This window comes from Rhinatrema bivittatum, chromosome 4, assembly GCF_901001135.1.
Source record: "Rhinatrema bivittatum chromosome 4, aRhiBiv1.1, whole genome shotgun sequence".
Taxonomy (NCBI): domain Eukaryota; kingdom Metazoa; phylum Chordata; class Amphibia; order Gymnophiona; family Rhinatrematidae; genus Rhinatrema; species Rhinatrema bivittatum.
This window is the reverse complement of record NC_042618.1, coordinates 426,845,720-426,857,271: the sequence shown is the minus strand read 5'-3', so window position 1 is coordinate 426,857,271 and position 11,552 is coordinate 426,845,720. Positions and strand designations below refer to the sequence as shown.

The 11,552-nt window shown below is 42.6% G+C and overlaps 1 protein-coding gene across 4 annotated transcripts in view; it reads right to left on the bottom strand.

Annotated features, from left to right (window-relative positions):
* Nucleotides 1–485: 485 nt before the first annotated feature.
* LOC115091270 (methyl-CpG-binding domain protein 4-like) overlaps nucleotides 486–11,552 on the bottom strand; it is a 59,664-nt gene continuing 48,597 nt past the window's right edge. For 3 of the 4 annotated variants that reach the window (XM_029601418.1, XM_029601419.1, XM_029601420.1), the window contains exons 7-8: nucleotides 3,087–3,190; nucleotides 486–1,692 (exon numbers count right to left, since the gene is read on the bottom strand). In XM_029601418.1, coding sequence (XP_029457278.1) covers nucleotides 1,615–1,692; nucleotides 3,087–3,190 — 182 coding nt within the window. In that variant the 3' untranslated portion in view covers nucleotides 486–1,614. The other variant, XM_029601421.1, reaches the window with a different exon arrangement.

Genomic DNA, 11,552 nt, shown 5'->3' with positions numbered 1-11,552 from the left:
TGCGTACAAAAGGGTCACCAACCCCCAGCCCGTCCGCTTTGACCAAACAGGGTAGGGATCCCTCACGAGGAACCCTGATCCCTGGGAGGAAGGCTCAGAGCAACCAAAAAAAAAAAAAAAAAAAAGACCAAAAATATTGGAACAAACTGCAGGTTTATGCATCAGTCACTATCTGCTGGAGACAAAGAAATACTGAGGACCTGCAGGTAGCATCAGTGTATATAAAGCAGTGTCAGTTTTACTTTCTCTGTCTCCATCTGCTGGCATGGATGAATAAACCCAAGGAACATGCATTAAACCAAAATGTATACACATCTGAACTGCAAACAAGCAGAATTGATGGTATTATAGTGTTTAAGGTATTGGAAAGCTTCCACTTATCTAAGCCTGCCATTATAAATTTAAGTAAATTGGTGCTATTGGCTGATTCTCATTAGAACCCCTTTGCAAGTGTCATGTTATATGTAAAGCATGAATACAGCACAGACAGCTGAAGAAATCTTTATCAGAGCTTCATGCAGGAATCACAAACACAACATAGGCGGCTGCTGAAGAGTGGCTCCTCAGAGATCCATGCAGACATCATACTGATACATGTTAAGAATGAAGACAGCACAGACAGCTGAAGAGCAGATCTTCATTAGAGTCCCATGGAGATATATCACTGTTACAGCACATGTCAAGCAGGAACATAGTATGTACAGAGCTGTAGGATATATTTAGGAAAGGAAATATTCAATAAATATGAAAACAAGGGTACCCATACAAAGGCTAGTGAAATATTCAAAACAAAGGATATAACTCTAAGATGCATTCATTTTATTTAAAAAATAGATACATAAAGTAAAAATGGAAAAAGAGGAAGCCAGATGCACTGTAATATTGAGGACTTAAGCTAATATTGTTGCTTTAAAAGCAAGAGTTGCCCCATAAGCCATGTTATAAAAGGTAGGAAAGTGCTCACACTTTGAAGTGCCTTCAGTAGGAAGACAATGTTCCCATAAGCACAATAAATTACATATTATCACAGGTATGGTATCCTTCAATATCATGACAAGTGTTTAAGTAATCCATTGTGATTGCTACAAAATACTCTGAAAACTAGACACTCCGACACCTGCAAGATTGTCTACACTCATAAGCATGCCTCCAGCAGCCGAGCTCCAGAGAGCGGAACTGCTGACCATCCCTGGTGCCGTTATTTACTGCTGTCACGTGAGCAAGATGATAAGCAATATAAAACATAATACAATTCTTTAAAATATCTTTTAACTGATTTAGTAAACATGCAATCTCCACTGAATTCTCTTGGTGGAAATCATGACCACTAGTGACTTCTAGCATAGCTTGTTAGTAGGAATAAACCTTAAACTGACAAGAAATCCCACTTTATTATAAAAAAATAAAATCTAGTGTTTTGAAAATGCTTACATTACATTGATTGTATAATTTTAAAAACTTTTAAACCAGTAATAAGAACAGATAAACGTACATACAAAAGGCAGATATATTTCAAGCATGGTCAAATGCTTCAACTGCTGCTGACTCGAAAGCTTGCATGTCATAGGTCAATGCCATGAGGTGTCTCATCAAAAATAAATCTGATGATTGCTTTCAGTCAAGGTTGAGCTTTTGGTGATTCTCCCAGAGCCAGGCATGGTATTTATTTAGCTTGTGGTCCTGAGGATGAACCTGTAATCAATACAGTCATGTTATGAATAAGTCTTTGCTGTTTTAAATAATAAGGGGGTCTTCTCGCTTGAGGTTTGAAATGAGCACATCTCTCTCAGTTGCAGTCGAGCTAGCTGTATGTAAAATTTAGTCCTAATGAAATCTGTTTTGCACTACAATTCAGTACAAATTTGTTTTCAAATTGTTTTCACTGCAAATACATAGGTTGACTTAGGGAGTGGCCTCTGCTATTACTGGCATCAGTAGCATGGGATCTTCTTGGTGTTTGGGTTATTGCCAGGTTCTTGTGGCTGATTTGGCCACTGTTGGAAACAGGATGCTGGGCTTGATGGTTGGTCTGACACAGTATGGCAATTTCTTATGTTTTTATATTGATAAATGCTATTGTGAGTGTGACTGCCCCATAGGTTTGACACTATTTATTATTTATTTATTTATTTATTGTTTTTGTTATACCGAGTTTCATGACTGGCATCACATCAACCCGGTTTACAATTAACAATGTGTGAAAAGCATAAGGTAACGTGATAACAATATTCCCAATAGAATTGTGAACTTTAAATACAGAGAATCAATTGAAGGGTGTGAGAAAGTTACAATAAAACAATAAAACAGGGAAAAATAACTTGGAGCTGGAAGAGGGGAGAGATTGAACAATGCAATATTTACATTTCAGCCAATTAGTGTAGTAGTATAGCAGAGTGAATAAATAAGCCTATGTGAATAAATGAGACGGTACATAAATATGAAACGGTAAAATAAGTAACCAAGAGAATAAATATGACACAGTAGTGAATGATAATGATAAGATAAAACACAGCAGGTAATGATGTGCGTAAGGAATTCAGGGTGACCAAGGGACACATGGTATTTAGATATTTCCCAAATAGCCAAGACAGACTGAGGATTCTGCATGCATCAGTCCATAATACAGGAGGCCGCCCAGAACCAAACTGGGGATTCAAGCTATTTATTACATAATTAGCTGTTGCTTGAGAGGGCAGATGAAATGTGTGGTTGTAGATACTCTGACCCTCACACCTTATATTGCCTTGATAACTAGATGCCAAGAGACAGAGAGAAACTGAAAAGAGAGTGTCACATAGTAATAAAAAGAATACAGAATTCATATCTGGCTATTACATTCCACCTCAGGTGCACTGTCACATGCGAGTCAAAGGTTGAGCAACTCTAGCACCAAGCAAGTGTTATATCCAGGGACCTGTAGTCTCTCAATGTTCAGGGCTCATTTTTTTAATGTTCAAGAGAGGTAATGTAATATCACTTCTGCATGTATATACTGCCTTATTTCATCCCTCATCTGTTGGATCCACAGTAATACACATGAATAAACTAAAGAAAAGATCTCATCTTAGTCCTGTGATATCCCTTACCTCCTTCCATTCATTAACACAGAAGATTCGATAAGAATCATTCCCATATTTTCCAATACCATGGAGTTCAATGGGATATTTCCACTTTTTGGTCAGATATTCATCTAGGCAGTAAGGAAAAAAGAAACAAAAATTATCTGATTGTAGCCTGTCCGTTCAGGTCCGAACTATCCTGTACTGCCCAGACTGTACACCAAGATCCTCCCAGGAGGCTTTGCTGACAATTCCATCAATCGCAGTAGCAAAACTCAGTGGGACATGTGACAGGGCATTTTTCCTATTGGTATAGAGATTTTGGAAATCAGTGCCTGGAGAAATGAGAGTACAGAATATCAGGATTTCAGACAAACTGTTGAAAGTTCACGGTTAGCTATTCAATTTATGCCCAAACTAAAATATTTTTAGCTTATTTATACATCCCTTAATCATCATGGACTATAAAGGAATTTTATTCAGTGCATGAACGTGTACGTGTGTGTGTGCGCGCGTGTGTGGTTTTCACTTTGCTCTGGGCTTATTTGATACAGAGATTTATACATTTTAAATGAATAACTTTGCAGGGGTCCCAATTTCACAGCAAAAAGGAGACATTTTTGCTGTTAATTTTCTTTACAGGAATCCTGCTATACCAGTCCAGTTCCAACAGTTGGGTTGGTTCCCCTTACCAGCAAATGGAGGCAGAGCACACTATGTATAGGTGGTCAGCACTGAAAGAATCCAGTATCCCTATTTTAAAGCAGTAAAAAACCCCAAACTAACAATGATTTATGAGATAACATTCATAACAATAAATCCTTGTGTTTTCGCTCACCTGTCCAGGAACAAAAAACAAAATTCAACGGATGGAAAGGAACAGAATGGGAGAAATATACAACATAATGACTCTGCATTGAGTAGCCCTGAAAATGTATACAAAATACAGAAATCTGAGCCATATACTCCGCACAACCTCCAATGTGGCCCAATTTCCTGGGAGGGTCTTGGACTGGTGTAGCAGGACTCCTGGAAAGAAAATTAACAAGTAAAAATTTCTCCTTCCATTTCATCCTGTTACACCAGTCCAGTCCCAATAGGTGGGAAGTACCAAAGCAACACTACTTAGGGAGAGTGGAAGTTAAGGCTGAGTTGAGGATACCCACTCCAAAGGTGGCATTCCCTTCAGTAGATATGTCTAAGTGATAATGCTTGGAAAAAGAATGCAAAGATGACCAAGTAGCTGCCTTGCAAATATCTTCTGGTACAATTGCTATCTTCTCCACCCAAAATGAAGACCGAGCCCTTGCTGAATGAGCCCAAATCAAATCAGGAACCTTAATGTGGATAAGTGCAAGGTGATGCATATAGGGAAAAATAACCCATGCTATAATTACACGATGTTGGGTTCCATATTAGGTGCTACAACCCAAGAAAGAGATCTAGGTGTCATAGTGGATAACACATTGAAATCGTCGGTTCAGTGTGCTGCGGCAGTCAAAAAAGCAAACAGAATGTTGGGAATTATTAGAAAAGGAATGATGAATAAAACGGAAAATGTCATAATGCCTCTGTATCGCTCCATGGTGAGACCGCACCTTGAATACTGTGTACAATTCTGGTCGCCGCATCTCAAAAAAGATATAATTGCGATGGAGAAGGTACAGAGAAGGGCTACCAAAATGATAAGGGGAATGGAACAACTCCCCTATGAGGAAAGACTAAAGAGGTTAGGACTTTTCAGCTTGGAGAAGAGACGACTGAGGGGGGATATGATAGAGGTGTTTAAAATCATGAGAGGTCTAGAACGGGTAGATGTGAATCGGTTATTTACTCTTTCGGATAGTAGAAGGACTAGGGGACACTCCATGAAGTTAGCATGGGGCACATTTAAAACTAATCGGAGAAAGTTCTTTTTTACTCAACGCACAATTAAACTCTGGAATTTGTTGCCAGAGAATGTGGTTCGTGCAGTTAGTATAGCTGTGTTTTTTTTTTTTTGTGTAAATATTTTTATTGGAGTACAGTAGGTAAAAGAGCATCTGAAAACACACAAAGTGCTAAGAGTGCGACAACAACATCAAGAAGAGCCATAGTGCAATGAAACACAAAACCAAGAGTCTGATCTGGAAGTCAGCTATGAAACACAGGACCCCAGTTAGGTAATCGCACAAAGAAACCAAACTGTAAACCGGTTGTTTTTTAACAATAATAAACTACAGAGATACCCTCCCCGCCTCCCCCCCCCCCCCTTTGTCCCCCGGGCAGAGCACTGGTGTATAAGCTAAGAAACAGAACATTATCAGCAGAGGTTACAAAGAGCCATATACTTAACTAATATAGTTAGTGTAACGTGTAGAAGTCAAAAACAGGGGACAGAATACAAAAGTAATAATACACATCATGATATGACTCCAGATTCCTCCACTGGCAGAAGTTTCACATAGTCCTTCCATAATAATTGGATTTTTTGGTATTTCTCACTAGAACTGTGTTTGGCAGTTAAGAGTTCCATATGCATGAGGTTGTGAAATTTAGTTTTCCAGACTGGAATGTAAACAGGCGTGTGCTGAGTCCATTGCGCCAAAACCGCTGCCCGCGCAATAAGAATAATCTTTTGGAATAAGCCCTGTTGGAGGCCAGTAAGTTCGGTGTCCGCCAGCTCCCTCATGCCAAGGAGCCAAAGTCGAGGGTCTAGAGGAAGATCAAGTTGCCACATTGAATGAACTAAAGACTGCAAATACCCCCAGAATACCTGTAAAGTTGGGCATGACCAAAAACAATGATAGAAATCAGGGTGTGAGGCGGCACATCGAGTACAGTGTATATCTGACGTAAGTCCCATATAATAAGCATGACATTGAGAGTAGAAAGCTTGGTGTAGAAACTTGTACGTCTGGTCCCGTAGCGTGACATTCACCACAGTTCGAGAGATATGTGTAAAGCATGCCTGAAGGTCCCGCGAGGAGACAGCCTGTGGCAAAACCTTATTCCATTTTGCAGTAACGCTCTCCAAGGTTGGTGCTAAAGTCAGTATCGCCAGTGCCGAGTAATATTGGGAGGCAGACATTCTTTTCCCGTCCTCACCAATCAAAAAATCACGGACCTTGTGGCCCTGAAAAAAGGTCGGATTTGCCTTTTGCTCCTCCAACATAAAATGCCGAAGTTGTAAGTATCCATACAGATCAGAATGAGGGACAGAAAAACGGTCCATGAGGTCTTGAAAACTGCACAGCCGATAGCGATCTGCTTCCGACTCCAGGAGTTGGTACATACACTGTAAACCTTTAATTGACCACAACTTGAAGATCATTTGCGACATTCCGGGCTGGAATGTTTGACAGCCACGAATGGGTAAGCAAGTGGTCACTCCCGGAGTAAGTTTAAATTGCCGACACAGCCGCCTCCACACTTGACGCAGGGGCCGTACCACCACACTGGTAGTTATTAATTTTGGAAGGGAGGAGTCCGATAGGTGTAGAGTAGCCCCAGGAGCGTGTGGAGAGAGCCAAGCTGTGTAGTGGTCCATTGGAGAATAAAAAGCCGTGCCACAGATCCAGTCCCTTACATGCCGTAATAAACATGCTTGATTATAGCGCTCCAAATCCGGGCAATTGAGGCCTCCCTGTCCTTTGGGTTGCATTAGAGTCTTTAAGGGAATGCGGGCCTTTTTACCATTCCATAGATATTGCTGAAGTCCTTTGTTAACATCTCGCACATCCTGTTTCCTAAGCCATAGCGGCAACATATGAAAAAGATACAACCATTTTGAGATTTCCATCATCTTTAATAGCAAAATTTTTCCAGATAGTGACAAGGGTAAGTCCCTCCACGCCGCGAGATGGGTAAGCAATTTCTGCTTCAGAGGGGTGACATTTAACCCATAAAGCTTACTAGGTAAGGCAGGGATGTGGATACCCAGATACTTTAGAGAGGTGCCCACCCACCTCAAGGGGAAGGTACCCGGCCACGTCGAGTGCAAAGTCCCCAGGATATCCAAAGCCTCTGATTTTTCCACGTTGATTTTTAACCCGGAAAATGTCCCAAACACAGCCTGTAAATGGAGGACATGCGGTAAGGAGGCAGCAGGGTTACAAAGAAAAACCAACATATCGTCAGCAAAGGCCGCTACTTTGAAATTCCCATTCTTGTAATGGAGACCCTGAATAATAGAGGATTCAGCCAATTTCCTTAACAGGGGGTCAAGGGTAAGAATATATAGAATCGGGGATAGCGGGCATCCCTGCCGTACCCCACGTGCAATACCGAAGGCTTCCGATATAGTGTCATTAGCTACAATATGAGACATTGGTTGATGATATAGAATAGAAATGGCCTGTATAATCTTATTGGGAAACCCAAAACGCCGCAGGACAGAAAACATATAATCCCAGGAAACTCTATCAAAGGCTTTTTCTGAGTCAAACCCTACCGCCATGGATTCAAGACCAAGGGAATGCGATGTTTCTATGGCAGAGAGTAGGCGAATAACATGGGCCCCTGCATTTCGGCCCCCCACAAACCCTGCCTGGTACTGTGAAATAATAGAAGGCAAGACAGAATTCATTCTTTGTGCCAAAATCCTTGCATATAATTTTAAGTCGCAATTTAACAAAGATATGGGGCGGTAAGAGGAGGCTAAAGTGAAATCCTTCCCTGGTTTGGGCAAAACAGTAATAAATGCTTTGTTAAACGAAGGGGGAAATTGGTTAATATCACAAGCATGGTTGAAAAAGGCTGCTAAAGGCCCCGCCAACGAAGCACTCAGAATTTTATAATATTCTAAGGTAAACCCATCCGGACCTGGGGACTTATGGTTTTTACCTGTTTTAATAACACCCCGTATCTCCCCTTCAGTAATAGGTCTGCAAAGAAAATCCCTCTTGTCCTCTGGGACCTGAGGCAATCTTATATCTTGAAAGAATGCCTCTTCTTCTGCCGAACCCCCTGCTCTGTCCTCACTGTAAAGTCTTTCATAAAAATCACGCAAAACTGTACAGATCTCTTTAGTAGAGGTAACATGATGGCCAAGGTGGGTTTTTAGGCCCCCAATAAAGGTTTTACGGCGTTTTATGGCTACCATCCGTGCTAGTAATTTACTAGATTTATTCCCATACTGAAAGAAAAAATTTTCAGAGGCTTTAAGTGACTTTTGCGCCCGAAGATGAAGGTGGGAATTTAAGGCAGTGAGGCAAGCGTTATAGGCATCTTTATGCACCTGGGACGGAGAGTTAGCTAACACTCTCTGGGCTGTGTGGAGCTGGGAATCAAGCTGCAAAATGAGTGCGTTTAATTTTTTCCTCTGCGCAATAGAATAGGCTATAACCTCCCCTCTTAACACTACCTTGCTCGTTTCCCAGTATAGAGTGGGGTCTACTACATGCTGCTCATTATTCTGAGCATACTCATCCCACTTTGTCCGGAGATACAACTGAAAATCCTTATCTGCATGTAAAGATCCAGGGAAGCGCCACGTCCTCTGTCCTGTCCGGGGAGCAGCTAGCCAGAGGTCCACCCACACTGGGGCATGATCAGCTATCACAATAGATTCAATATCTGCTGTGTCCACCTTGTCCAACAAGGGTTTGGACAGTAAAATGTAGTCTATTCTTGACAAGGTATAGTGCGCCCTAGAGATATGTGTATAAACTTTATTTTCTGGATTTAAGAGGCGCCAAACATCTAACAGCCCTAGACGTTTACAGAATTGGCGAACCCCAGAGTCCGCGGAGTCCTTGAAGCTTTTTGGAATGTAAGATTTATCCACGCCAGCCTGAAAAACACTATTAAAGTCTCCCACCAAAAGGAGTTCGCCCTGAGAGCTAGTTAGTAAGATATTAGTTACCTTAGTAACAAAGGCTGGGTCCGGAGTATTGGGAGCATATATAGTGCCAATAGTTACCGTGTTCCCTGCTAGAGTTCCTATAACTATTAAAAACCGTCCCTCCGGATCCTTAATTTCCTGGATAAGTGTAAAGGGGATATTCTTATTGATAAGTACCGCGACGCCTCCCTTCTTCCCCTTAGCTTCCGAGAAATAGCAAGCAGCAACCCAGTCCCTGCAAAGTTTCTTACTTTCAAGGGCAGTTAAGTGTGTTTCTTGTAAGCAGGCGATACCCACCTTTAAACGCTTTAAATGTTGGAAAACTTTCTTTCTTTTAATAGGGGTACCCAACCCATTAACATTCCATGAAATTATCCTGCATTTACTACCCATAACGGCCAAGGTATGGTGTGAGCCATAACACAGGATGAATAAAAAACGGAAGAGCAAGCTCCCAGCCTAACTCACCCTCCCTAGTAAAGAGCTGTGTCCAGCCAACAAAGGTGTTCATCACACAGAGAAATACCAGTAAGAAAGGAAAATGAAAATTCAAAAGCATACATAATCCCAATAACACCAGTGCCCTCCCCCCCACCCCCATCCCCGATCCCATAACCCCAACAACTAGTAACCCGTCCAGACACATAAGCCTGGTAGTGGAGTCAATCATGAGTGCTCGGACCTTCCAGAGCTCCCCCTCCCCCTCCATTTTAACTATATAGCCTTCCATGCGGTATTAATACTTAAGGGCTAGAATTCAGGGAGTCCAAGAACTTCGTAGCCTCTGCCACTGTTTCATACGATTGCCATTTGCCTTCATGATTAACGCGAAGCTTAGCTGGAAACTGCATGATAAACCGTAAGTTCTTGTCAATTAACTTTCCGCAAACAGGGGCAAAGGCTCTCCTCATTGCAGCCACTCTCGCCGAGTAGTCCGGTGCAAGCCGAACGTTTGCTCCCTGGAATTGCACAGTACCACATTTCCTAGCTGCTTGCATCAGTAGTTGCTTGTGATGGAAATTGAGTATTTTCATAATGACCACTCGCGGCCGTGACTGGTCTTGACCCTTGGCTCCCATCCGATGGGCCCGCTCGATTTCTAGACAGCCCTCCAATTCCGGCAGGCCCAAAGCCTCTGGCAGCCATTTTATAAGAGAAGGCCTAAGCAGGTGTTCCTCTACGCTTTCCGGTATTCCTAGGCATCGAATATTGGACCTGCGGGCCCTATTCTCAAGGTCATCAGTCTTAGCAATCTGCTCTTGTAGCATTTTATCAAAAGTAGCCACCTGCCCACGCAGGCCCGTGACTTCGTCTTCCAAGGAGGACGTGCGGTCCTCGATTTGATTGAGTCGTGGCGCATAATCCGTGATCACCTCTCTCAGGGCCCCAATCTGGTCTGAAATGCCCGTCAATTTGCAGTCCAAAGCCGCTAAGACTGCTTCTTTAATTTCAGTCACCGTAAGCGAAAGCGGCACAGTTACCTGTGCTTCGCTCTCCTGCATCGGCACAGCCGTTCCGGGCGCCATCTTGGGATCCGGCCCCTTGCCTTTTTCTTTATCACGTTTTGCCAGCTTAGGAGGCATGGGGGACGGCGTTTTGGACATAAACGAGGTAATCGACATAGGCTAAGTCCGTCTTGAGCAGAAAAGGGGTACCGCAGAAGATTGTTGCCAGTGGATGGAGGCGGAGGGGAGCCTGGCGTCCGGAGCGAGATCAGATGCGTCCGATCCCGTTCACCACATCACGTGACTCCTAGCTGTGTTTAAAAAAGGATTGGATAAGTTCTTGGAGGAGAAGTCCATTACCTGCTATTAAGTTCACTTAGAGAATAGCCACTGCCATTAGCAATGGTTACATGGAATAGACTTAGTTTTTGGGTACTTGCCAGGTTCTTATGGCCTGGATTGGCCACTGTTGGAAACAGGATGCTGGGCTTGATGGACCCTTGGTCTGACCCAGTATGGCATTTTCTTATGTTCTTATGTTCTTATGGCCTTTAAGCAAATACACTGAAGCTATGGTGTCCCTAATTCATTGAGGGATCGTGCCCTTGGAGGCTGCTTAAAATGCCCCCTTATAGAGCATGAACAATCTATTAGTCCTCCAGAAAGAGACACCTCAAAATACCTAAGACCTGGCGCAAGTCCAAAATTGCAAAGACCTATTTTTGCCTTGACATTCAGACTTCGAGAAAGCTGTAAGTATAACTGACTGATGCAAATGAAATGGAGATAAGACCTTTGGCAAGAAGGAGGGCATTGACCAACAGGACACAAAATCGGATCTAATAACCAGAAAAAGGTCCCTACAAGACAAGGCTTGGATTTTGTATACCCAGCACATCGAGCAGATAGCCACCAAGAAAACCACTTTAAGAGTAAGATCCTGCAAGGAAATCTGCTACAGCAACGAAAGCCCTGACAACTAGATTGAGATCCCACTAAGGAACCAAAGGCTGAAACTGAGGATGTAGCTTGACGCCTCGCAAAAACTAAACCACATCCAAATGAGCTACTAAGAACACTCCATGAATCTTCCCCCTGAAATAGGTTAGGGCTGCAATCTGAACCTTAACAGAACCTAAGGACAGATCTTTATCTAGACCCTCCTGAAGAAAAAACAAAATACTAGAAGCATACCACATCAGGTGGCCATCACCAGACCCTACA